The 26,000-nt window shown below is 53.6% G+C and overlaps 10 protein-coding genes across 10 annotated transcripts; 6 read left to right on the top strand and 4 right to left on the bottom strand.

The window, feature by feature from the left end:
* The first annotated feature begins 871 nt into the window (after window positions 1-871).
* On the top strand, window positions 872-2,681 carry F5Z01DRAFT_455643 (uncharacterized protein). Its single transcript, XM_046259858.1, has 5 exons — window positions 872-1,312; window positions 1,365-1,435; window positions 1,493-1,788; window positions 1,837-1,931; window positions 1,979-2,681. The coding sequence occupies exons 1-5, from the start codon at window positions 1,178-1,180 to the stop codon at window positions 2,573-2,575; spliced, it is 1,194 nt and encodes a 397-aa protein (XP_046121064.1). The 5' UTR covers window positions 872-1,177; the 3' UTR covers window positions 2,576-2,681.
* A 2,003-nt stretch (window positions 2,682-4,684) lies between these two features.
* Window positions 4,685-7,441, top strand: F5Z01DRAFT_617256 (Cel3b putative secreted beta-glucosidase; the record flags this gene model as incomplete). The annotated part of the gene is made up of 3 exons (XM_046260964.1): window positions 4,685-4,935; window positions 4,986-5,374; window positions 5,430-7,441. 3 exons carry the CDS (start codon window positions 4,685-4,687, stop codon window positions 7,439-7,441), a joined length of 2,652 nt encoding a protein of 883 aa, XP_046121065.1.
* Window positions 7,442-9,366: 1,925 nt separating this feature from the next.
* On the top strand, window positions 9,367-10,900 carry F5Z01DRAFT_679818 (FAD-linked oxidoreductase-like protein; the record flags this gene model as incomplete). The annotated part of the gene is made up of 3 exons (XM_046265555.1): window positions 9,367-9,433; window positions 9,476-9,983; window positions 10,048-10,900. The coding sequence occupies 3 exons, from the start codon at window positions 9,367-9,369 to the stop codon at window positions 10,898-10,900; spliced, it is 1,428 nt and encodes a 475-aa protein (XP_046121066.1).
* Window positions 10,901-11,166: 266 nt separating this feature from the next.
* On the bottom strand, window positions 11,167-12,185 carry F5Z01DRAFT_633912 (Six-hairpin glycosidase-like protein; the record flags this gene model as incomplete). The annotated part of the gene is made up of 3 exons (XM_046262000.1): window positions 11,167-11,688; window positions 11,721-11,924; window positions 11,955-12,185. 3 exons carry the CDS (start codon window positions 12,183-12,185, stop codon window positions 11,167-11,169), a joined length of 957 nt encoding a protein of 318 aa, XP_046121067.1.
* A 548-nt stretch (window positions 12,186-12,733) lies between these two features.
* F5Z01DRAFT_719175 (Alpha/Beta hydrolase protein) lies at window positions 12,734-13,965 on the top strand (the record flags this gene model as incomplete). Its single annotated transcript, XM_046266556.1, has 1 exon — window positions 12,734-13,965. The coding sequence occupies exon 1, from the start codon at window positions 12,898-12,900 to the stop codon at window positions 13,963-13,965; it is 1,068 nt and encodes a 355-aa protein (XP_046121068.1). The 5' UTR covers window positions 12,734-12,897.
* Window positions 13,966-16,241: 2,276 nt separating this feature from the next.
* Window positions 16,242-17,418, bottom strand: F5Z01DRAFT_696598 (uncharacterized protein). The gene is made up of 2 exons (XM_046266289.1): window positions 16,903-17,418; window positions 16,242-16,821 (listed from the first exon to the last, which is right to left on the bottom strand). The coding sequence occupies exons 1-2, from the start codon at window positions 17,344-17,346 to the stop codon at window positions 16,408-16,410; spliced, it is 858 nt and encodes a 285-aa protein (XP_046121069.1). The 5' UTR covers window positions 17,347-17,418; the 3' UTR covers window positions 16,242-16,407.
* A 2,739-nt stretch (window positions 17,419-20,157) lies between these two features.
* On the top strand, window positions 20,158-20,954 carry F5Z01DRAFT_617106 (uncharacterized protein; the record flags this gene model as incomplete). The annotated part of the gene is made up of 2 exons (XM_046260957.1): window positions 20,158-20,256; window positions 20,304-20,954. 2 exons carry the CDS (start codon window positions 20,158-20,160, stop codon window positions 20,952-20,954), a joined length of 750 nt encoding a protein of 249 aa, XP_046121070.1.
* A 177-nt stretch (window positions 20,955-21,131) lies between these two features.
* F5Z01DRAFT_617519 (uncharacterized protein) lies at window positions 21,132-22,309 on the bottom strand (the record flags this gene model as incomplete). The annotated part of the gene is made up of 3 exons (XM_046260978.1): window positions 21,132-22,046; window positions 22,109-22,128; window positions 22,192-22,309. 3 exons carry the CDS (start codon window positions 22,307-22,309, stop codon window positions 21,132-21,134), a joined length of 1,053 nt encoding a protein of 350 aa, XP_046121071.1.
* Window positions 22,310-22,767: 458 nt separating this feature from the next.
* F5Z01DRAFT_455822 (uncharacterized protein) lies at window positions 22,768-24,703 on the top strand. The gene is made up of 2 exons (XM_046259860.1): window positions 22,768-23,295; window positions 23,343-24,703. The coding sequence occupies exons 1-2, from the start codon at window positions 23,007-23,009 to the stop codon at window positions 24,563-24,565; spliced, it is 1,512 nt and encodes a 503-aa protein (XP_046121072.1). The 5' UTR covers window positions 22,768-23,006; the 3' UTR covers window positions 24,566-24,703.
* F5Z01DRAFT_671591 (uncharacterized protein) lies at window positions 24,603-24,944 on the bottom strand (the record flags this gene model as incomplete). Its single annotated transcript, XM_046264718.1, has 2 exons — window positions 24,603-24,627; window positions 24,700-24,944. 2 exons carry the CDS (start codon window positions 24,942-24,944, stop codon window positions 24,603-24,605), a joined length of 270 nt encoding a protein of 89 aa, XP_046121073.1.
* Window positions 24,945-26,000: the final 1,056 nt, after the last annotated feature.

Raw genomic sequence — 26,000 nt, forward strand, 5'->3', positions numbered from 1 at the left:
TGTACATACGTAAATGCCTTCCGAAAAATCCCAAAGTTGAGTCTGTTATGTACAGTGCGTCGAGGATCAACTGCTGCTAACAGCGTGGTTTGTTTACCGTGCTGACTCCTTTAGTGGATCCGTCTGCTCGGACTTTTTTTTTTTTTTTGGCGATGTTCCCTTATCCTGGACTAGATGTAACCGTGCACGTATGGCGCACGAAGAAGAAATATCATGTCCGTCTCGAGATTCAAATTTCGAGGAGCAGACTTTGTTCCACGCATCTGTAAAGGTGTCTCATATAAACAGAAGTAGTAAGACGGTCCGTAGGTAATGTCGAGTGTCGACAATTCAGCGTGGTCGCACCTTCTCCGGGCCCCTGTCGGATTCTGTCAGAACTCAATTATACGAAGGTTGACGCGGAAAGTAATGTCACAGCAGACCCACACCAACCGGGGGTCAAATTGGTCACTTCCGGCCTCGCGATGTATCTCTGTCATGCAGAATAATCAATGTTGATAACAGAGGGTACGTCGTGAGGCCGAAAGTGACCAATGACCCCCAGTTGGTGTGGGTCTGGTTGTAACATTACTTCATGTTCCAGCGTCAGCCTTCCTAGCGTGGCCATCGAGGAAGAGATTGAACTATGTATATCCTATTTCTGAAATCGCGGACCATTCTGAATACCAGATTGACCACCACCGGCCACCAGGCTGACTATGTTTTTAAGGAGGCTGGCCTCATCGCCTAGTGACAGTTCGCTGGATAACGCATTTCATCCTGTTAGATGAAGATCGCCTGGATCTGGCCGCCCGGAATGCCCGTTGAAGTTAGATGTACGTGCCGGGGTGATGGGCCCTAGGTGCTACGGAGATATCAGTGGTAAGTTTTATCCGCAGGTCGGGTACTCGAGCGCTAGCAGGCCTCCCTGGCTCGTTCTGTTCTGGGTTTGTGCTGGTGTTGTGAAAATCACGATATTTATCAATGGGTCGAGGCCTCGGGGGCGACTTTGCAGGGTGCTCAAAATTCGGCCTGCTACGTACCGCCGTTGGCGTTCGACGGGGATTTTCCAATACTCCAGCCCCTTTTTATCTCCTCATGTTCGGATTCCGTCCCACATACATCTCAAGCGGAGTCTCTTCTCGGACACGCAGAGTCGTCACAAAGCCCTCGTTCGTTGAGGTCTCTTGTGCTCATTATGGATTTTGTTATTGAATCATGGACCTATCTTGCAATAGACATTGTTGTAGTTTTCGGTCGGTTTGCCCTGCGATGGAAGACCGGGACCATTCGCGGCTTGAGCATGGATGACTACCTTATGGTCATAGCACTTGTAAGTCGCCGCGCCCAGCGTTGTCAGAGTAACAGCTCATACGGGACTGTAGCTTCTTTACACGGCGGAGACTGCAACAGCACACTATGTCGGAGCGTACTGGCAAGGTCTTGCCAATAGCGGGTAGGTTTTGGGGATACGTCTGACTCCTTGTCCACGACTTATACTGACAACGTGCAGAATGACCGACGATCAACGAGCTGCAATAGATCCGGACGGTGTTGAATACCGCCTCCGCGTTGAGGGGTCGAAAACTCAGCTGTTCGGGTGGCTTGTCTACACAGTCTTGCTGTGGACGCTGAAACTATGTTGGCTCTTTTTCTACAGGCGACTGGGCGAAGGAGTCGAAAACATGTCGATCAAAACCAACATCGGATTTTTGTTTGTAGCTGTGACTTTCTTCGGCACATTTTTCACTATTCTCTGTGGTTGCTGGCCCATTGAAAAGCACTGGCAGATCTATCCTAACCCCGGGAGTAAGTCCACTTCAAACTGATCCGATCAAGGTCTGACGATAGGAAAAGACTCTTGCCAGCCTGCCGTGTCCAGACTGCAGGCCTGGACTTTGATCTGCACCAACTTGACAACCGATTTCTATATCATGATGATCCCATTACCGGTGTGTTCATCTCCCCTCAGAATACTCGATTTTTCTGACATGAACAGATGATTTGGAACGCGAGACTGCCTGGACGCAGGAAGATAGGGCTTGTAATCCTGCTCGGCGGCGGGATCATCACGGCTGTATTCGGTGGGCTGCGATGTGGCTACGTTCTGCAGAATAGCCCAAACGGTCCACAACTCGCAGGCGAATGGTCGTGTCGAGAGTCCTTCGTCGCCGTATTTATTTCCAATACCCCAGTTCTATTCCCTCTGGTGCGATCATATTTTAAACGTCTTCGAGCCGCCATAACCAGGCAAAGCGGCAACACTACAACACCGGGAGGATCGAAGAGCAACGGCAACGGCGCATTCAAACTCTCAACTATCTCCACCGAGGGCAAAAGAAGGAAGTTCAAGCACCCATTGTCGCTTCCAGGAGGCACTTTCTACGAGGGATGTGGTTCAGAGGAAGAAATCATGGATCAACAGCAGGCTGGGACGGCGACAAACTCTGTGGACACGGGGTCTAGCTTCAATCGTTCGGGCAAAGGCGACGACATTACGGTGAGAACAGAGTGGCAGGTCTCGACTCACCAGATGGACGCAAACGAAGCCCAAAAAGAGCGAGAGAGAGCTATCACTGGGTTTCATGAACATTAAAGCTACACAACTAATGATGAGTGCCTACCTGGTAAGCTTGCTTTCAAATCTTCAACGTTTGCTGGGCTGGTGTAGGCAGTCCTCGCAGAGCAGACGGAGTCAACGTCATCATCAGGGCCCAACTCAGGCACCAAGCTAAGCAAATAAGACTTCATCAGTTCCACATCTTGCTATGGCCCGAGTTGGGGCAGACAACTACCGCGACTGTCAAATTACCGAACATTATCCCTAGTAGTGCCGACACCAAGCCTATAGAGGCATGTCGAAGGCGAACAACGTTGCGCCAGTGCTTGGGGCTGGGAGCTTGCATGGGTGCTCCTCCGCAGCGGAATCACGGGCGAACACACAACGGACGAGGAAAGGCTCGTTGGCGTCATTAGCATGTGCGGGGCGCTGGCAGAAGGACCGATAGATGGAGGTGGTACTCAACTTGGCAGACTAATGGTGTTGTTGTTGTTGCGGGACTCTCAGGGCCTGGGGACCCGATGGCTTGCAGCGGACGTCAGTGGCTTTGTTCTGAGAGATGCATGCTTGTAAACGCCGAGCACAACCCTTCAGTTCATAAAAGATTGCGATGATCGCGGGAGTCCTGAGTGAGGAGAAAGTCTTGACAGCGACCCAGGGTACAGGGTAGGTAAGCTATACGTAGAAGTCGAGAAGATGTGTGTGTGCCGTGGAGCTCGTGAGCGAATGCCGGTGAATGTGCCACGGGGTTAAGTTCAGTTGTGGGGTTTATGGGGACGGGAGGGGCTTGAATTCCCTCGGCACATTATGCTTTCCATGCGCGAGATTTTGTCTAGTGGATATTGGAATTGGGGTCTAAACTCTGAACCAAGGCAGGGCCGCAGTGCGCTTCCAACCGGTGTATGTTGGATTAGGGCCACGGCGAGGAGAGACCAGAGGTGAAGACGGGACTGGAGCCGGTGAACTGATCAACCAGACCGATCCAGCCAGTCAGGCGGAAAGCTTCCCCGGAAAGCAAGCCACGAGAAAAACCTGCCGCTCACGATCGGCCTTACTCTCGGGGTTGCCAGGGGATGCTCTGCAGGAGGCCCATCTCCCCAAAGTTCGTCAAGCTTAGCCCGGCAGGATGCATCGTGGAGAATGCAGTCATGCCCTCAACTAAAACTTGGACCAGTTCGGTTTGTCTCGCTGGCTGGCTGGTCGCTGGAGCCTGTTCCCCGCAATGGGCGCATCATACGGCGCAGCGCAATATGACCTTTTGAATTGTGTGACAGACTGGAGTCTCGCCAACCTCCACCGCGTTTTCTCCTCTTCATTGTCGGCGCTTCAGGTCACTGGGCGGGTGCATGCGTAAGTACGAGCTGGCGGTCTTACGGATGTCATGTTCCTCACATGTCGCTGAACAGAAACGCAGCTGAATCGGGTCGGACTTGTTGAACAAAGAGACGGACATCCTGTCTGCGCCGCGAAGCTAACGCGGAGAAAAGCTGGGGTTGGAGGCCAGGGATCCAGTTGATCGGCAGATGGATGCCCCCCATCGGGTCACCGTGCAGGACTGTCCCCGACCTACCACGAAATTTGTTGTTGGCATCGTGAGGAGAAATTGACGCGGTGCGATCACGTCGCATCGCAACGGTCCCTCCTGGTCTGGAGGGATCGTCATGGAGCGCAATGGAGTATTTAACGTCTCTATGCCCCTTGCTCTTTTCCATCATGTCGATCATCAAGCCTGTGCTGACTGCTTGCTTGTCTGGGCAACAACACCAACAGCCTCCTCAGACAGCTCTTCACCATGAAGACGGCTCCTCTCGTGGCTACTGCCCTTTTGGCAACTGGCCTCGACGCCAGCCCACTCGTGGTGAGTCAATTGACCTTGTCTTGCCCCTTTGCGCCTTCCTGCGCCCTGCCTGCCAGTGCCAGCGCTCAGCAGGAGCTGAGGACTGAGGTGCGCCTTCCCTTGCATGGAAGCACGCGCTTCCCGCTGAACCATCCAATCTCGGATGATCCAGATTCACGTCGTGCTCGCGCCATGGTGAGCTGGTGATGAGATCAGCATCGCATCCATTCGTGTTTTCTTTCGCATCCTTGACACTGCTCCCATTTTGACTCCAGTCGCTACACATAATTTCTGAGGCAGGCGGCACCATGAGACTCGAGTCCAGTGTCCTGGCCCTGGGGCTCATTCATGTTGCTTGGAGCACACCAGCTGACCCTTTATCCTTACCCAAACAGGCACGCAACGACTCGAATGACGGCCTCGCCTACTCTCCTCCCGTCTACCCTTCGCCATGGATGGACCCCAATGCGCAAGGCTGGGAGGAGGCCTACATCAAGGCCAGGGACTTTGTCTCTCAGCTGACCCTTCTCGAGAAGGTCAATATCACCACCGGTGTGGGGTGAGTCTGCACACGTCGAGGACTGGAGCTTCAAGGACTGACCGTTCTAGATGGATGGGCGAACGCTGCGTCGGCAACGTGGGAGGTGTCCCTCGTCTTGGCCTTCGCGGTCTTTGCATGCAGGATGGCCCTCTGGGCATCCGTTTCTCAGACTACAACAGCGCATTTCCAGGCGCCATCACCGCCGGTGCGACCTTTAGCAAGCACCTGCTGAGAGACCGTGGTTTCAACATGGGCTCCGAACATCGCGACAAGGGCATCGACGTCATGCTTGGCCCAGCTCTCGGTCCCCTCGGCCGCATGCCCTTGGGCGGTCGTGACTGGGAAGGCTTTGGTGTCGACCCCTACATGCTGGGTCAAATGACTGGTGCCGTCGTTGAGGGTATCCAGAATGCTGGTGTTGTGGCTTGCGCCAAGCACTACATTGCCAACGAGCAGGGTGAGATCTACCAGCTTGGCCTTCTGGCCCTGTGATCACCAGCTGACAACGCCAGAACACTTTCGCCAATCGGGCGAGGCTACCGGCTATGGCTTCGATATTGCCGAATCCCTCTCGGCTAATATTGACGATAAGACCATGCACGAGGTGTACAACTGGCCCTTTGTCGACGCTGTGCACGCCGGTGTCGGCTCCGTCATGTGCTCTTACCAGCAGATCAACAACTCGTACGGTTGCCAGAACTCGGCCACCCTCAACGGCCTCCTCAAGGGTGAGTTGGGCTTCCAGGGCTTTGTCATGTCCGACTGGCAGGCCCAGCACACTGGCGCTGCGTCAGCAGTTGCTGGCCTCGACATGACCATGCCTGGCGATACCAGCTTCAACACTGGCGTCTCCTACTGGGGCAGCAACCTCACCCTGGCTGTGCTCAACGGCACCGTCCCAGAGTACCGTCTCGACGACATGGCCATGCGCATCATGGCCTCCTACTTCAAGGTTGGCCGCACTGTGGAGACTCAGCCCGAGATCAACTTCTCCTCGTGGACGCGCCAGACATTCGGCTACCTCCACCCGGCGTCCGAGGAAAACTGGCAGCAGGTCAACTTCCAGGTCGACGTACGCGGCAACCACGCTCACCACATCCGCGAAACCGCTGCCAAGGGCACTGTCCTGCTCAAGAACAACTATGACGCCCTGCCTCTCAAGAAGCCCAAGTTCGTTGCTGTCGTTGGCGATGATGCGGGCCCCAACATTGCTGGACCCAACGGCTGCAGTGACCGTGGCTGCCTGCAGGGTGTCAACGCCATGGGCTGGGGCAGCGGCACCTCAGAGTTCCCTTACCTGATCACCCCGGACAGTGCTCTGCAGCAGCAAGCGATCCAGGATGGCACGCGCTACGAAAGCGTCCTGAGCAACTACGAGTGGGACAAGGCCAAGGCCCTCGTCAGCCAGCCCGACGCCACCGCCATCGTCTTTGTCGCTGCTGACTCGGGCGAGGGCTACCTGAACGTGGATGGCAACATGGGCGACCGCAAGAACATGACTCTCTGGAAGAACGGTAACGACCTCATCAAGAACGTCTCCTCGGTCAACCCCAACACCATTGTTGTCATGCACACCGTTGGTCCTGTCGAGGTGACCGAGTGGTACGACAACCCCAACGTCACCGCCATCCTGTGGGCTGGTCTCCCCGGCCAGGAGGCTGGCAACTCCATCACGGACATCCTGTACGGCAAGCACAGCCCCGGCCGCTCTCCCTTCTCGTGGGGCCCCAACCGCGAGAGCTATGGCGTCGATGTGCTGTACAAGCCCAACAACGGCAAGGGTGCCCCCCAGCAGGACTTTACTGAAGGTGCATTCATCGACTACCGCCACTTTGACAAGGTCGCTCCCAACAAGGGCGACGAGGGCGCTCCCATCTACGAGTACGGCTTTGGTCTGTCGTGGTCCGCGTTTGAGTACACGGACCTGGTCATCACCCCGCGCTCTCCTCAGCCGTACCAGCCCACCGTCGGCCAGACCATTGCTGCGCCGTCCTTTGGCAACTACTCGGACGACCTCAACGAATACACCTTCCCCGACGACATTCGCCGCATTGACCAGTTCATCTACCCCTACCTCGACACTGCCGAGTCTGGCGAGGCTGCCTCTGGAGACCGTAACTACGGCTCCACCGCCGAGGAGTTCCTCCCTGCTGGCGCCACAGACGGCTCTCCCCAGCCCCTGAAGGCGGCCTCGGGTGCCAACGGTGGCAACCGCCAGCTGTGGGATGTCATGTACGAGGTCCAGGCCACCATCACCAACACCGGTGCAGCCATGAGCGACGAGGTGCCCCAGCTGTACGTGTCGCTGGGCGGAGAGGGCGAGCCCGTCCGCGTGCTCCGTGGATTCGACCGCATCGAGAGGATCGCGCCCGGGCAGAGCGTGCAGTTCATCTCCCAGATCACCCGCCGTGATCTCAGCAACTGGGACACGGTCAGCCAGAACTGGGTCATTACCGACGCGCCTAAACAGGTCTGGGTCGGCAGCTCGTCGAGGAACCTGCCCTTGGTGGGTAACTTGCAGTAGGCGTCGCTTAGGTACTATGCCTGTAAATAGATTACATAGCGAAGATAATGTCTAAGTGTTATAACCGTATAGTAGCGTGTATAACATATAATATTTCAGTATTTACTTAGCTCGTCTTAACTTTCCCACACTCTCCACGCAAAAGCACCTCGTAATACACAGAATCGAGAATAAAGTAATATAATTCTTCGAAAGGGTGAAAAAAAGAAAGAAAAAGAAGAAGCTAAAGGAGAAGAAAAAAAAAGAATGTCGCATGGCCAACTTGGATACGCACGTCTGCTAGCATACGTCACGCTTTTCGTCGACGCTTCTAGTACTAGACGCGTTGTTTATCAGGCACACGTCTTTCCCGAGAACGAAATTCGAACTATAATCCTCGTACTGCCTGCGAGTAACTAGATAATCCGTTGCTAACTGTGAAACTTAAAGAGTACCCCAGTAGCTACCTGACATGAGATAAAGTTAAACGGCTTATATAGCTGCGCTAGGGGCGGTACGGCGGACGATAGCGATATATATATTAAAAGTCTACGACGCCTAAAATTCCGTACTATATATACCTTAATATTTTATAAATAAATCTATATATTTATAAATTATTTTATTTTTATATTAAGTCTTATATTATTTTAAAAGTTTTTATATTATTTTATAATAAATCTTTTTAAATATTATTTATATATTTTATAGCTTAATTTTTCTTATAAATAATATATAAAAAATAACTTTTTATATTAAATTTAATTTATTTAAGTATTAAATAATATTATTTAATTTTATTAATATTTTAATTATTTTTAATAAATAATTAATAATATATTTAAAGAATATTTAAATATCTTTATTATAATATATTTAGATAATATTTTAATTTTCTTAAAGAACTTTTAAAAATATAAGAAATATATTTATTAAATATTAAAAATACTTTAAGATATAAATCTCTTAATTAATTTAAAAAAAAGCCGCGTTTTATATATAGCTCTTTCTCATTATATCCTTTAGGTGACAATTCTCTACTATCGGCACGGTCTAATTGACTAATAGATCCCTAAGACAGAAACCTAACCTTTTTTGTTGATTTCGCTCGAATAATCTTTGGCGAGGGTATTGCACGCCCCACGTCACTAAGAGCAATGAATGACATTTCGTGGGCCATCTGTCTGCGGCTTTAAAAAGCGTAGAAAGCATTCTTGAGTAGGCAATTTTACAGGGACTTATTATTCTCGATGTATCATGACGTGTTCGTGACAGGTCAAGTCATCGATAGATGTGAGCAACGTCAGAGCCGCTAAGAAAGACCGAGACCGACGAGGCGGGATTTTACGCGTGTCATGTAGCGTGCAGATTGCGTCGTTTGTCAACGGAAATTTCTAGCCTTATCTCCTGCCCCAAGTGAGAGAAAGAGGAACCGTCGGTTTTCAGATATGGTAGTTCGAGTCCGTTATCCTCAGTCAGTGTTTGAAGCGCTCAAGGATGTGATCCCGCGATCTTACGTATTGAGAAGACAATATGCCGATCTCTTCGCCCACCGCGTACGTCTACAGACACTTTTAGGATTTCAGGGCCTCAGAACGAGACAATTCAACGTTAATTGACGTTCTACTAGCGTCTATGGGCGTACTTGTTGATTTCTGTGTCCGCTGACGCGACGCATAGATCATTTGTTGCCATCTCGATCACATAATTACGATAGGAGTTGGGCTCCAAGACCCACACTAGGCTATATTAAGTGACATAATTGAACGCTCACCTCTGCTATGACTTGGTCAACCATGTAAATTTCAATGTCTGACAGATACACATAGCACTCATCTACACCCTTGAAGATGCTCGACCTAGACACTCAACATTGGAGCTGAAGCGCCGACCGTCGATCTCGGGCGCATCGAACATACTCCTCATAAGGGCAGCATCAGCTCACCATGAACCCTTCCTATGTGTTCAGGTCTTCGCCTATGTCATTAACACAACTAATACCTCGATCTACGTGTACTTCACGACTCTCAATTGCCAAAATCGCCTCTTATCGAGCCCAATATCGCCCTATTTTCTCGTCCAGCAAGGAATGCTCATCAACCACAGAACACCGCGGCAACGGCGAGGCTGCGCTCGACCACCCGCGCTTCGCAAACCCTCCCCTCTCTTTATTGCCTCTGCGCATGATTATTCGCTCACTCTGCACCAGCGTGCTGTCCTCATCGCCGTTGCTACAACCGTCGCTGCGCATCATGGCCGTGATTGCGCAAAGCGAGAACCGCCTTCTGAACCCAGACCGCAACCCGCTGTTACGTTGGCTGCTCGACAAGACCATGTACGCGCAGTTCTGCGCTGGTTCCGAAGAGACCGAGGTTCAGGAGACGGTCGCCAGGCTCAAGCGCATTGGCTTTACAGGCGTCGTTCTTTGCTATGCGAAAGAGGTGCCGCCACACGAGCAGGGTCAGGAAACACAGGCGAGTGCAGACAGGCATATTGACCACTGGGCCAAATATACGCTGGAAACAGTGCGCATGACGGAGCCGGATGATTTTGTGGCTGTCAAGTAAGCTAACGACGCCCCTGACGAGCTACAATGAGAGTCGGTCCTTATACTGACAAAAGTACAGGTTCACTGGCGCTGGCCAACTCGCCCGTGATCTGCTCGCCGAGAACCACGCGCCAAATCTCCGTCTGAGCCAATGTATCGACAATATTTGCCAACTCGCCCAGCAGCGCGGCGTACGCCTCCTCTTTGACGGCGAGCACGACGCCCTTCAGGACGGCATCGACAACTGGACGCTACAGTACTCGCAAAAGTACAACACCACGCCGGGCCGCGCCACCATCTACGGCACGTACCAGGCCTACAAGCGTGCCATGCCGGACAAGCTCTCGCAGCACCTCATAGTCGCGCGCGATGAGGGCTTCACCCTCGGCGTCAAGCTCGTGCGCGGCGCGTACATGCAGTCGGACCCGCGGGAGTGCTTCTTTGACACCAAGGACGACACTGACATGTGCTACGACAGCAGCGCGGCGAGCGTGCTATCGCGGCGGTGGAACGACACGCTCCGCGGCGACGGCGTCGCCGAGTACCCGCAGGTGAGCCTCATGCTGGCGACGCACAATGCGACTTCGGTGCGGCGGACGTACGCAATCCAGAACGAGGGGCGGGCGGAGGCGCAGATATCGTTTGCGCAGCTACAGGGCATGGCGGACGAGATTAGCTGCGAGCTGGTGCAGATGAACCGGCGGGCGGACAACGAGATGAGCGGCGCCGACGGAGGCGCATACCGCCATCCGTCGACGGCGATACTGCCCGTGTACAAGTACATGGCATGGGGTACAACGGGGGAGTGTATCAAGTACCTGCTACGCCGCGTGCAGGAGAATCGAGACGCCGTGCAGAGGACGCGTGAGGATCGGGATGCCATGTGGAGGGAGCTGAAGCGGCGAATGAAGCTTTCGGTCGGTGGTGAATAGTTGGTGAAAGGGGCTATGATTGGGCGATGGTGGGAATAGGCCGTGTGTCTAGCGACAGTATTTTCGGCGTTTTAGCCGTGCTGTTGGGCACGTACATGTAGATGGCGTCTAGGAGAGGAGCATACATCCCTGTACGAGCCAGGCAATCCTCATTATCGTGAATTGTTCCCTTTGGTCGTGGAATTACTGCGAGGATCAAGTCAGCGGTGGTACAGACCAATCGTCCAAAGTCGTCCATGTTACCGGCAGAACTATTGCCGGTCATCTTACGGCTTCTTCAAGAATCGTACGACGTCGGCTTGTTCCCAGTCGTAGACATGCTCGCCTCTGTCCCGCCGACTAGCGACAACATCGGCATGGAGAGCATCAAGGTCTGTCACGGCGAACGCCCATATCTCGCAATGCCCAACCTTGTCCTTCGGTCGAGATGCACACGCATGTTTCCCACCGAGCGGTCGTTGGCCCAGTGGGTCAACCAGATACGCTGGAAAGATCAAAGGTGAAAGGCAGGTAGAAAGAATCAAGGGAAAAATGGCGGAAGCATCGTCCAAAAACCTGGTTCTAGCTGTGGATTCTTCAGAAACCAAAAGATGGTGCGCTGAACGTGTCGAGGAGGTGTGAAGTAATGGGATCCCTGGATGAGAGCGATAGGATGTCCAGAAATTTCGGAACGGCCATCGCCAACCGCGCGTTTCCACGATCCAAAAGTGCTCGCGCGCAAAGTTGTGGCCATCGTCTTTGAAGTAAAAATCATGGAAGAACAGGCCAGTGTTCGTATCAAGCAGATGCTTGATGTGTAAGAGGAAGTATTTTTTGATACCCTCAATATAATCAGGACGGTTGAGACCTTCCCAATCGTGGCAAGTGGGAGAACAGTCATCATTAGGGTATCATTTCCATAATTGCCATTCTCCTCAATGTAGGTGATGTGTTGCATGCCCCCAAATCTGGTCCTCTCCAGGTCGTGGTATGCCCATTCAACCCGGCTGTCTAACCACGGCAGATACTTGGGGTTGTTGGTCCTCTAGCATACGTTAGCTAGTAAGAGAAAGACGATTATGGTGTTAATGTTCTTAGTTGTGCCTCCTGCGGCGAACCGGGCGGCAAACCAATCCTCAATAATTTTCAGCCACTTCGAATCGCCGGTCAGGTCGTAATATGTCCAGATGCCATTGAGGCCGATGCCGTGCGTCCATTCCCAATCATTCCAGCCCTCGGCGTCAATCACGCGCCCATCATAAAGCTTCACCAAGAATTCGTCAGTAGTGCCCTTGATGTTGACCATGCCATCCACGAAACGCCCGATCTTCTCATGAACCTCAGAGTCGTTGATCCCATCAACTCCAACGGCATGGCGGCGCGTGGTTTGGTGATATGGTGTTTAAGCTTGTTGGAAGATGACGGTGGAGGTTCGCCTTGGTTCCGATGGACTGGCCTTGGCGATGGCTGAGTCTCATAGATCAACTTCACCTACGACCGATGAGGTTTTCTTCTCCGGTCCGACCTACGTCCGGGGCAGCATCTTGTGACCCCTCATAGGACCAAAAGTCTGGCCGCCTATCGCATTAACATACTTTCTCCGGCTTCAGCAGTGTATACGGTGAGAACCTCGGTCCGCCAGCCTAGTCAGTGAATGACTAGCGGTGGGCGGGGAAACCGCCAATTATGGTCTCGACTCGTGCAGACTGCGCCGCGACTTAGTTTCAAACATATGTCCCAGAGCAAAACCCTGCGCACGATGACTCCAGGAGGTAGAAATCTTAAGATATGCCCGTACGCATCGGAACCATGGTACCTGCTGCTCGAGTCTCCATCTCGGCATGCGAGCCGGTCCTTGCGACCTGATCGTTGGGAAGAGCCTTGGCTACCCAGCCTTGGTGACGTTCCTTTTACATTCTCTTGACGTAACATACTGCAGGTATTGTAGGTATATACGACGAAACAGATCGACATTTATCAGGGTTATGTGGTAATGTTACAAAGACAACAATCTCGCAATGCCATCGCTTCTGTGTCTGCCTTTGCTCGCCCTGGCGTACGTGACCCCCAGACACAGGCAGGACGAGGCTTGGTCATATCGACAAGCACTCGCAAACTCAGCCCTCAAGGCCGGTCTCAAAAACTATACTGCTCTGCGCACGCGGTGGCGACTGTCCTTGAACCCACGTCGAGAGGCGGACCGGTTTACTTTGATTGACCCAGCCAGCCCAGAGCTCTACAAAGATATCCTGGCGGACAAGTACATCCAGCCTGAGACGATAGGAGCGACGTGGTACCCTGAGCCACTTCTGCCCCAGGGAGTATCGAAAGACAAATATGTTGTCTTGCACTTCCATGGAGGATCATATGTCCTCGGCGACGGTCGCACGTCTTCATGCGGGTTTATCGCCGACAACTTCCTTCAAAACATGGCGACGAGCCATGTGCTTTGTCCTCAGCACCGACTAGCCTACAGACCAGAAGGGCGCTTCCCAGCCCAGCTTCAAGATGCTGTAACGGCTTACAAGTATCTAATCGATCAAATGCAAATTCATCCATCCCAAATCGTTCTCAGCGGCGATAGCTCTGGGGGCCATCTCGCCCTGGACCTCTTGCGCTACATCGTCGACTTCAACAACGTTTCTGTCCTTCCGGCGCCGAAAAGCAGTCTTCTTTGGTCACCATGGGGCGATGTCCCTGCTGCCAGAAATCGCAACGAATGGAGACAGAACAAAAACTACAAAACCGATTATGTTCCACCATCATTCCCGGCATGGGGCGCAACGCAATTTCTGAAAGGCTTGGAAATAACGGATGAGGTTGAGAAATATGTGGCTCCGATGTGGCATCCGTTCAATCTACCTGCACCTGTCTTAGTTGTGACGGGGCAGAAAGAAGTACTGTTTGAAGATCACAAGAGACTCGCCGGAGATTTCAAGAAATTTGCCGGCAATGGAGATAAGGTGGAGCTACTCTCCATTGACAATGTTCCGCATGACGTTTTGATGATTGGATGGATCATGGGCTTTAGGAAAGAGGTATCAGAAAGCACCACTGCAGCTGGAGAGTTCATCAACGCCAACTAGCGCCACACTGAACCAATGAGCCAACGCGTCCGACTTTTATGGTCCAAGAAAGAAACCGCCGTGAGCTTTTTATTGACGACAGGCGGTACAGATCAATACCGTCTTCGTTGGAGATTGAAGCGTGACAAGCCGGAGTTCTCAACTGTGTATCTCCATCATCGAGACCCTCGGATCAGTGAGTTGGTCAAGTGCCAAAAATAATAGTGGTTTGCTCGCACCATTAGCTAGCTGTTCTTGCCCTCCGTTGCGCGCACCAAAGCTGACGTACTGTGTGCGGCACCGTCCATCTACTTGGCAAGGTAGCGTTCAGTGCCACTATCTCCGTAGATGGCGGTTTGAACTTGGGGAACAGTGACGCAACGCGGCATATGAGCTACAACATCATTGCGTTTTGAGCATGATTTATCTCGATGGGTTGTTCGAGAAGCAAATTATTGGGACTCGTAGTCGAATTCACAAATAGTCGAACGAAACGCCTGAGGCTAATTAGTGCTGCTGACCATGCCTTCTGGTGAGAGCCTATGAGACGGCATTGACGCGCTTAAAGACAGAAAGACAAGGAGCGACAGGTAAGGTCTAACACGAGCACCAATGCACCATCCCTGAATTGTACAGCACCTGACAGATCACAGTCCCACATTACCCCGAGTTGCTAGTGGGTACCTGACAAAGACGAGGAAAGGGTTGGTCACATATGTATAGTATGTGAGTGTAAGCGAAGCGGAACTTGGCAGCCACGATACACCTCTATCCCACTGACTGTCTATGATGCCGGAAGGGCGTCATGATCTCGTTAAGTCTAAGGCCAAGAAACGTTTTCGGGCCAAAATCTACCATAATCATGATGTCAGCATGCCGTCTTGCCGAGACTGGAAAGACTGTCTTCGCCTACATAATGCAGTTCCCAACCAGGCATTGTAGACTGAGTTCTCACTTCCTTCTCGAAACTCACAAGGTCTTGCAGATCAATTCATCCCTCTCGAACGCATAGAAAAACGTGTCCCAGTCGATATATCACGTACAGAAGCACAATCGAATAACATGGCTTGTGACTGCGGCTCCACGTGCAACTGCGGCGGTTCCTCTAGCTGCACGTGTGGCCAGGATTGCACTTGCAAAACTTGCGGGGTAGGTGTGTTGGCAAATTTAGGGAGGATGTGTTGCTGACAACCTGCGCAGAAATGAAGATGTGTAGTAATTGGGCAGTGTATGGTAAGACCGGGCGATTGCTAGCTTCCTCTTCAGCTTTCGATCCGAAGTCTGCCGTTTTCAGTCTGCCCTGTGTTCGCGCCATGTATCCTAGCTATGGCCAAGTCTAATAAATGGATCAATTCAATTTCAAGTCGTTCCTGCGTGTACTCGGAAGGTCAGATGGAGGTGATGTCGACCCCGCTTTATGCATATATTAGCCCAGCTTCTGAAGTTAAATTTGTACTGTGGTTCGAAACATTCTACCTAATAGTAGAGATGTGGGTTTGGTCCATTTCGGAGGAACGCACACTACCAGCGTGCGATAACTTGTGATGTAGCGTGGCGAGGTCAATCGATATGAGTATCGAAATAAACAGACCTCGATTTCGAGCACCTCGTTTGTTCCAAGAGACGACATACTAGCCATTCCCTAGATGCTGATTAGATGCCCTGAATAGATCAAGCAGACAGGGCCGAACGCTTTGTAAAGCTGGCAGCTGCCCAAAGCCTATGTTCACGGAGATCGGTTGATCAGGTTACCTTGCGTCTCGGGGCCACGCAGCTGCCTCCGGCCCCCCATTTCACCCTTGAAACAAAACTACCTAAGCCTGTATATGTATATATAAAGTTAATTCATAATTGCTGGTGATGACATTTACCGTTGAAATCTACTGCGCCCCTGAGTCGCAAGACCACTAACATGGACGATAAGCTGGCGCCCTTGATCATATGGAAGTCGCTAGAGGAGCAACATGGTGCGCCTTCGATCGCGTACTTCGGGTCACTAGAGGAGATAGAAAACAGAAATCGAGACCCTCGAGCTGCTGCGGGGAGAAGGGGACTCTTGCCCTGGTTGCTTGGGTCAAACATAGCATGGTTGACGGTCTTATCAGGTCGGCCGGCGATAGTATCCACCGTTTCAGACTAGGATGAACCAAAACCCCCTGTTAAATAGTTCCTTTGAAGGCTAGGTGAGCGATTGCCGCATTGAATCAGATCAGGCGGCCGAGGAACGCTGGCGATATATCAAGTAACGCGTGTGCACCTTGTAGACCCTTCCACATCCCACTCCCCAGGCAGTCCGTCTTAAGTTCATAAAGTACAGCACAAGCTGCCACTTGGTTTCTACGCCATGCGCTACCAAACCCTCGAGCGCATTCCAATAATCTTCAATTCCAGTGTACCAACCGCGGCCGCAGGTATCGCAGTATTGAGGCCACGTATAACACAGCGCACGTCTAACTACCTGCATCAATGCTCGGAACTTCCGGCTTCAAGTTGTGACGGAGTTATCATTTCCTTCATCCTGGACTCGGTGTTCTGGGTAATGGGCTTGTGGTTATTTGGTTGACCAGCGCACTGAGGCGGTCGGACGGTTGGGGACATGCCATCATTAGATAGCTGTACCGACGTCCTAAGTCGTGTCTGCACACGGGGAGCAGGAGTGATCGCTGCGTCCCGTTGAACCTGATCTTGAGGTTGTTCAAGGGTAGCTTGCCACGAGCGAGATTCGCCCCCAACACGTATCACCGATGTCCCTTGACGTGATAAATTTGAATCGCTGCCTTGGAACCATGCCGCGCGCAAGCCTCTGGGAAGGCTGAGCCGATCGCTGTCGCGCGGGCCGAGATCACCCGCAGCGTTGGGGTCACCCTCTGGGGTTGGCTTGGGGTTTGGCGTATATTAGTTGGCATTGCAAAGCGGGCAGCACGCATGGCGTTTGGTCAACCAGATATCAACGCACACAGCGTGGAATGCATGGCCGCATGTCAATGCTCGAATATCATCATCACTTTCCAGGCTGCTGATACAAACCGCGCAAGGATTTATGAGGATGCTGGGGCATTCCGAATTGGGAAGAGAATATATGTGCTCATCTCCATCTCCGTTGCCGCCACCTGAGGAGCCCTGGTGGACGTGACGCGGAGTTTCCTGCGTCTGTGATGTTGGACTTGGACTTGTAGGCTGTCTGGTTTCGGTGTCGGTCTCCTCGATGTCTTCTTTTCCTTCCCTTTGCCTATATCTGGCTGGTTTATCGAGAACCTTGTCGTTCGTTTCCTGGACACTATTGGCCCGACTCGCCGGGACGGATACAACGCCAGGGGTTGGCCGCCCTTCTCTAGCACGTTCTAACACCAAAGTCCCGTACTTCATCGTGGGGAATTTCTCGTTGACTTCTTCCATCGTCATCAGTCTCTTTTCGCGGCGCCGCCGATGAGGACGTTGCCCAGTGTCCCTAGTATTGGGCCCACGATTGTTGCCCGTAACCCGGACTCTGTTGCGAGCGTTGTATCTCAAGCAATACTTGACGCCGATAGTGATATTACATAGCTTTTTTTAGTCGGACTTCTCAACGGAATGAAGTATAGCCCCACGAGAAAATCCATAGAATAGCCGTCGATATCCACAAAATTTTGAGATGCTTACCAGAAGCTTAGGAAAACAACACCAAAAAAGGGGGCGATGAACAGGAGCGTAGAGCCAGGCCCGTCGTATCCGCGTACGTTGTCGGTAAACTCGTTCATGACTGGTGCTGTTGATGTTTGTAAGCTGTGAATGCCTGTCATCGTGCTTTTGACCGGGTTGGAGGGTTCAGTCGTGGCCCTCGCGACGATCGAGGGCTCGCGCCGGACTTGACTGGTAACAGTCATTCTTGTAAAGGTTTTCAGTCCTGTTGACCCCCATTAAATTGACTTGATGCTTACGCTTGGCAATGCTCAAATCTTGTCGGAGAAAGGTTTACAGCATTCCCGTTGTTTGTAATCAACACCACGAGTCATCCAACTAAGGAGTAGCGGAGTATACAAGGCGCTTGATCGTACTAACAGATTCAATCGATTGTTGGGTCCATGGTTGAATGTACTTGAAGCCAGCGGGGGAAGCGAAGAGAACTGCCAGGCCTAGATGGGCGATAGAGCGAGTGTGTTGTGTTCGTGTTACCTCGATGTTGAGAAGTGTCTCACACACCAAAAATGCTCCTCCACCAGCCAGCCCACTATGACCGCGCGATTAGCTATACTGCCGGCCAATGGCAATCATGTCAGTACAGGCCACCGGGAATTGGGTACTGCGTTCACCGTGACATCGCCCTCTCCTAGTCACTTCAAGCCCCAATCACTGTGAATCGTATGTTCCACCGGATCACACTTTTCTCGATTCTCGAATAATGAGTGCTATACCTATTGCCAAAATTTACGTAGACTTATACGTCGATTTCGTGCGGCTTTGCGTTGTTGGTGAGCTGTGATTGGTGACAGATGTGACCCGGCGGCTGCATAAATGGTCCCCGAGTTTATATTGCATTAGCTTTCTATCGCTGTATTTTCCTGGTTTGAATGGAGCTCTCTATGGATGGACTCGCCTTGTTATATTGCAGATTGCGATAATCACAATCTAAATTGACTGGAAGATAGTTTAAGCGACATAGATGCATAGAAGTTATTCAGTGATTTCTATCACATCAAATAACCAAACGGGCGAAAAGCCACGTCTCTGGCGCTTCTCTCACGCTAGCGCAAGCAATAAGACAGTTATTGTCAGTACACCCAGGAGACAAATCCTATTTCGAGTGGCGGTTGATGTACAGCACGTACTTGAAGACCTAAGCGAGGGATCCCCGTAACTTACTTTTAATATATATATCGCTATCGTCCGCCGTAGGGCGGCAGGTCCACCCGACACGTGACTGGCGACAAGTACATCGGACTTTAAAGAAACGCAGAAATTGGCGTAGAGCTCTGAGATGGAGGAATCTTCTCGGGAGGTTGGTGATCTGCTGTGTTCGAAACAGTGAGTGATCGGGGGCGAGTGAAGCGGGAGACGAGGTGCACGAAGCAGACAACGATAATTTCTCGAGTTGCGAATACCGCACTCTAGAGGAAAGTGTAAAGGGAAGAAGGAATCTCCAAGACGTGGCAGACTTCTCCCACCGACATGGGTGTATCAGCCTTTACATCAGTGGCAGTAATGCAACGATTAGTTGCTGGCATGCCCAACCTACATGTAGGTACGTCCCTTGAATTCCCTCCTCATCTCACATGCTCAGCCGATTATAACTGATAAAAGAAGCTTGATTAGGTAGTTGACTCGCAAAACATGAAACAATCACTGCCAGATCGAAGTTGTGCGTCGCCGTCGGACCGACCACGCAGGACACATTCTCTGCGTTCACTGCAACACACGATACTGCCTAAATAGAGGAAACCCAATAGGAGCTGGTGTAATTCCTCCCTAGGCGGAGACTCCGCCTTTCTGGCACCAAAACAAGGACATGTGACCGTCCATGACACAGTCATTTCTATTACACGGGATTGGGTCTTCCGAGGGAGGCATCATGTCAGGGGTAGTGCGTCCACTTACACCACTCGATCGCCATCCGCCGGCCCCGCCACATGAGATCTACACTGTCGCATCCCCGCAGATTCACCATGCGCCGCATCTCAAAAACTACAGACCTGGCATCTCCGAAGTCAATCCTGGGTTGGTGATCTGGCCTCGTACTTGATGCGGAGCCAGATGGCGCGCTCTGCAGCCTCTACTCCCCTCCAGCCCTCAAGTCACGCCGAGCAAGGCCCGTCCGGCCTGGATTGTGCTCTTGGATCCTCGTCTAGAGCTGACGTACGACGGGGATGAAGGATGCTCAGCTGCCAGATTAGGCGTGACGGACCGCGCCGAGCCATGTGATATCCACAGTGCCGACTCGAGGTCAATAACGCCTGGCACGGCTTTAACAAGCTTGCGTCCGCCATGACGAAACAGCCCTTTCTCCATGTAGCAAAGATGCACGAGTATCCATCAGCCGGGCGGCAGTGACCAAGTTTGGGTGCAGTGGATGCCGTTCCGGGGTGCAGATTCGTGGCAAGACGTAGGCAGTGTCGATGCTCTCAAAGGTGTAAAAGGATGCCGGAGTCACTACAATATTTCAAAGAGCAAGACAACTTCCTTGAGACCATAGCGCCACAGAAACAGCCGCTTACTCTACTTCTCCATCCCAAACTCACAATGCTTACCACTGTTCTCGCTGTTTCAGCTCTGGCTGCTGGTGTCCATGGCCATGGATACCTCATTGAGCCCATGAGTCGCGTGGGACTCAACGCTGAGGTAATTGTCTTTCCACTCTGACCAAAATCAGACTAACAAATACACAGGCTGGCCCCGACACATGCCCCGAGTGCACCATCCTCGAGCCCGTCCCCGCGTGGCCCAACCTCGACGAGGCCACCGTCAGCCGCATGGGCGTGTGCGGCTACAACGCCCGCGTGAGCGTCGACTACAACCAGCCCGGTCCTAACTGGGGCGCCTCCCCAGTGCAGACCTACAAGGCCGGCGAGACCATTGAGGTGCAGTGGTGCATCGACAACAACGGCGACCACGGCGGCATGTACACGTACCGCCTCTGCCAGGACCAGGCCATTGTCGACAAGTTCCTCGACCCGGACTACCTGCCCACCGAGGCGGAGAAGCAGGCGGCCGAGGACTGCTTCGAGCAAGGCGTCCTGCCCTGCACCGACGTCGACGGGCAGGCGTGCGGCTACAGCCCGGACTGCGCCGAGGGCGACCCCTGCTACCGCAACGACTGGTTCACGTGTGAGAAGTTTGGCGAGGGCGGCTGCATCGCCGTCGACGGCGCCCCCATCAACTCGTGCTACACGTCCATCGCTGGCGGCTACACTGTCACGGACCGCGTCCGCCTGCCCGACGACTTTGTTGCCGAGCACACGCTCCTCTCTTTCAAGTGGAATGCCTTCCAGACGCCGCAGATCTATCTGAACTGCGCGGACATTGCCATTACCGCGTGAGGGAAAAAGGGGGGGACAGAGTTCAGGGGCTCTCTCCTACACATGGTCGAGGGTAGTATATAGTGGTTTTCCGTATGACTTGCGTTGCATCAATCTGACAATGTGAAGTACCAGATTCATTTTAGTATGTGTGATCTTTTATTCGTTACAGTCCTTTTGATAGCGCCACAGCCCAACCTACGAGATCTGGATGCAGACCTTGCCCTGATGCTTGCCGGCCCACTGGTACTCGTACGCCTCCTTGAGCTGTTCGAGCTTGAAGACCTTGCCGTCGACAACGGGCCGCAGCTTGTCCACGTTGGCCTCAATAGCCCTGTTCATGTCCTCCATCTGCAGCCGGCTGCCGACGAGCAGACCACGGGTGGTGCACAGGTGGTTCAGGCAGTCGAGGAAGCCGGGCTCCTTCTCGCCCTTGACGCCGCCGACGAAGCCGATGATGGTGATGACGCCCTCAATCTTGACGCTGTTCAGGCTCTGCTTCATCGATGTGGGACCGGCCACCTCGATGACGTGGTCGACGCCCGCGCCGCCGGTGAGCTTGCGGGCCTCGGCGCCCCATTCGGGGGTCTCCTTGTAGTTGATAATGTGGTCGGCGCCGAGCTTCTCGAGCAGCTTGGCCTTTTCGGACGAGCTGGTGGTGGCGACGACGCGCGCGCCAGCGGCCTTTGCAAACTGCAGGGCAAAGATGCTCACGCCGCCCGTGCCCTGAGTGAGGACCCACTGGCCGGGCTTGAGGGCGCGGCCTTGGAGGCCGTAGAGGGCGTTCCACGCGGTGACGGCGGCGCAGGGGAGCGAGGCGGCCTCGAGGTAGGTGAGGCCCTTGGGCATGTGGACAAGGCCCTGCTGATCAAAGGCGCCGACGGTGCGGAGGGTGCCGTCGAGGGCGCCGCCGAGACCGGTGCGGGCGCCCTGCGCGTCCAGCTCGCCGCCAATGTGGCCCTGGCTGAAGACGGTGACGACCTTGTCGCCGACCTGGAAGCGGTCCACGTGCTTGCCGACGGCAATGACCTCGCCGGCGCCATCGGACCCGGGGACGACGTTCTCCCTGGTGTGGAAGGGATACTTGCCCTGGGGGATGATGAGATCACGGTACTGCGCACAGAGGTCAGCCACGGTCAGTGAAATGGACAGGATGCGGGCTCAAATCATCTCACGTTGAGAGAAGCGGCGTGAACTGCGAGAGTCGGTCAGTGAATGTGTTCCTGTACCGCGTGGCCCCCCTGGCCGTGCAACTCACGCTTGACGAGGACCTGGCTGTCACCGAGCGCGGGGATGGGCGCTTCGTGGAACTTCAAGTCATCGAAGCCACTCGTGCCGGTCACGGTCCACTGCTTGGTAGTTTGAGGAATCGACATGATGAAATGGGGGTTCTGGAGTTTCGGTCTTGTCGCGGACGGAGTTGCGGACGGTTGAGAGTGAGAAGAAGCTGGTTGTGTGTGAGATGAGTGTTGGGCACGGGCAGATGGAGCAATGCTATATACCTATAATTATATAGTTCACTCGGCACCTGCAGAGAGGTGGATTATGCAAAAGGCAGTGTCCGTGGAGGCCGAGGATTGTGTAATCAGTCCATGACTCCATCGACGTTCATGATGGTGGGCATGGCAGGCGGATGGAGGGGCCTAGCCGCCCAGGGGGGTAACCGTGATCGTCCATTGACGTAAACGTGGGTCCTCACGACCCTTGAGAGACGGCCAGCCAGAAATGTTTGAGAATCGAGACTGCATCGCGGCAGAGTTCGCTGTCGTGCCTCGTTGGCGATGGCATACCGTGTCGGGCTTATGGTGTCGCTGGTAAGCTGCGGTGCCGTGGAGGAGGTCGCTTTGGAAGCATCATGAGGCTCGAGGCATGCACAATGGCATATGCATCAATGGGGGCGCATGGATCGTGCCTGCCTTCACTTTGCACTTTGACACTCTGGAATGACTCAGCAGCAACCATTACGTCTATGCAGGGTAGGCAGTCCGCGGCACCCACACAAATGCGGCCGCTCACTTTGAAGCTTTCCACACATGACTCTAGGTTGGCGCGCTGACGTGCTCGCACGTCGCAATGTCAATATCGGTTCGAGCTTCGCAGAGCGAGCTGCAGATCCCTTCGACCGCAGCGGCCGAAGGGGTTCCCTCACCACGTCCAGCCGCCTCGCCCAGACGGCCACTCAGTCCGAACCCGCAGGCCAAGACTGGCATCGTGATCTTCTCCGGTGGCAGCGCCGCCAACAACCTCGTCGACGTATTTGAGCACGTCAGGGAGGCCAACAAGTGCACACTGAGCTATGTGATCCCCATATCGGACAATGGCGGCAGCACGAGCGAGATCATCCGCGTCTTTGGCGGGCCAGGCACGTACGCCTCATCCAAACTCAAATCAGAGACTGACCTAGTCAAGGCATTGGAGACGTGAGGTCACGCCTGGTGCGGCTGATCCCCAAGGATGGAAGACAGGACACCATCGCCATCAAGCACTTCTTCAATCATCGCCTGCCAAAAGTGGCCGCCGACGCGAGGGCGGAGTGGTTTGAGATACTCGAGGCCACCCATCCCTTGTGGGACGACATCTCATCGCCCAAGAGAGAGCTCATACGCTCGTACCTCAACAGTTTCAACCTCGAAGTCGTCAAGCGCATGCGCCCAAGCAGCCGCTTTGACTTTTCCGGCGCGAGCATCGGCAACCTCTTCCTGACGGGCGCGAGGCTCTTCACCGGCAGCTTCGAGGCCTCTATCTACCTGTTGAGCTCGATATGCAGCGTGCCAGATTGCATATCGGTGCTTCCCGCGATCAACACCAACTTTGCTCACCACATTGCGGCCGGTCTGGTAGATGGGACCGTGATCACTGGCCAAAACGACATTTCCCACCCGAGCGAGCCCACGCGAGCCGTCCCCGGCACAGGCATCAGCACGGGTGCACAGACACCCTTGCCACCGGCACACGACGAGACGGAGGAGCACGACAAGGTGGAGGACGCAAACCTCCCCGGCTCGCTGCCGGCGCTGAGACGCCCGGCGATGGCCTTCTCCAAGGACGACGAGGAAGACCTGTCCTCACGGATCGATCGCATATGGTACATCAACCCCTACGGTCAGGAGATCCGTATCCCCGCCAACCCGCGCGTCCTGGAAGCGCTGCGGGAGTCGAGTACCGTTATCTACAGCATCGGCTCCCTCTTCACATCACTCACGCCCAACCTCGTTCTCAAGGGTGTAGGCGAGGCGATAGCGAGCCCGCACATTGGGAACAAGGTCCTCATACTGAACGGCACCACGGACCGCGAGACAGGACCCTCGAGCGCGCCTTTTACGGGGCTTGACTTTATCGCGACGATTGCCAATGCGTGTGCCGATTCACGTGGTCTGCCGCGGCCGTCGCGGGAGGAGTACCATCAATATGTCACGCACGTCATCTACATCGAGGGACCGACGGCGCCCAAGGTGGACAAGCAACAGTTGAGTCAATTATGTATTGATGCGACAAGGCTCTATGGGCCCAGAGATGAGGCTGGCCGTGGTGGTCGGTACGACGCCAAAGCCCTGCAGCAGGCGTTGGAGTCCATCGTGGGCAGGAAAGACGCGCGCCCTGATCGAAGCCGCCGCAACACTCTGGTCGGTTGATGGATGCCCTTTGCCTAACGCATAGAGGATCTCCTCCCTAGGCCGTGCCGTCCGTGGTTCCCCTTCAAGGCTCTTTCTTCTCCCACCCCCCCTCCTGCACCGCCCTAATAAGCTATGTCGCCAGCATCATGTACGCCACCACGACTGGCCACATTGTCGACAGCAGGAGGGCCGCGACGACGGAACTCTTCCCCGTCCGGATCTTGTCGTTGGGGCCCTTCCAGCGATCGATGAGCGCGCACGTCGACCAGAGCATGGCGATGGCGTAGAACACGATGCCCCATGTCGCGCCGAGGATGATGACCGCGGTGCGGTCCCAGGGCGCGTACACGACGCCCGAGAGATCGGGCTCGAACTGGGAGGAGAGATTGTTGCCCATTTTGGTTTCTTTCTGGCTGGCTTGGCGGCGGTCTGTCTCTTGTCTTTGGTCGGATGGAAAAAGGACAATTGGTGATCCTGGGCAAGACCAGCTTGAGGCGGTGGAAAGAGTCGAAATTAAGAGAAAAGGGGTCTCGCCGGCGAGTAGGAAGAAGCGAAAGCGCTGCGCTGCACAGCAGTGCAAAGTAAAGAGTGAATTGGGAATTGATTAGAGAATGGGGAAAGAATCTGGGGAGGAGAGAATCGTCGTGGTGATATTATTATTACTATTTGACCCGTGGATTCTTTCGTCCCGTCGGGGGGCTGCCGCCTGCGACGGGGATGATGCAGGGAGCGTCGCAGGTTGGCGGTTGGACCTTCAACGCCAAAGTTGGAAACTCTGCGCGTCGCACGTCCATACCAGCCCCCCAGATGAACGGAGAAAATATTTCCCAGGTCAACAACCTGCCTTTATTGAAGGTCAACAGTTCTCATCCATTCTCCGGCCATGGCAGGTTGGTCTGAGCTGAGGCAGCCCATGACAGACTCTGTTCTCTCTGGCGAGTATTAACCCCGACGAGGAGGACCATGGCATCACCAAGCCTGGTTCGTCGGCGTCATGTCGGACGACTGTAATTAAGCGTGTAGGGTCGCATCGTACCCCATACATACAGGTTCGTCTGGACAAGACAAGACTAGGCAATGTAACGTACTCCAGTCGATCGAATTCTCGCGGACTCTGCCTTGCCGGTCTCGAGGATGGCTGCTGCTGACAAGGTTGGGACAACCCTCCCCTAATATACTATTGACACAAGGACGGAGACAGACATTGGCCGATATCCGAGAATGTGGAATCGGGGTCATTCTCTGAGACGCTGCTAGTCAGCTTGTCAGTATTGGCGCGCCTTTGTGATCTGCGAACAGACGAGCGACGGTCCACGGACGAGCCCTGACGATCGATGCATTGACGGACCAAGCGCCTCGAAACAATGGCCATCAAACATGAAGCGCGCCCTGCTCCATAGGGTCCGAGTCAGACAGCCGCGGGCATACGTCTACATTAGGACTCTCTCTAGTA

This window comes from Emericellopsis atlantica (assembly GCF_019669845.1).
Source record: "Emericellopsis atlantica unplaced genomic scaffold F5Z01scaffold_5, whole genome shotgun sequence".
In the NCBI taxonomy this organism is placed as follows: Eukaryota; Fungi; Ascomycota; class Sordariomycetes; order Hypocreales; family Bionectriaceae; genus Emericellopsis; species Emericellopsis atlantica.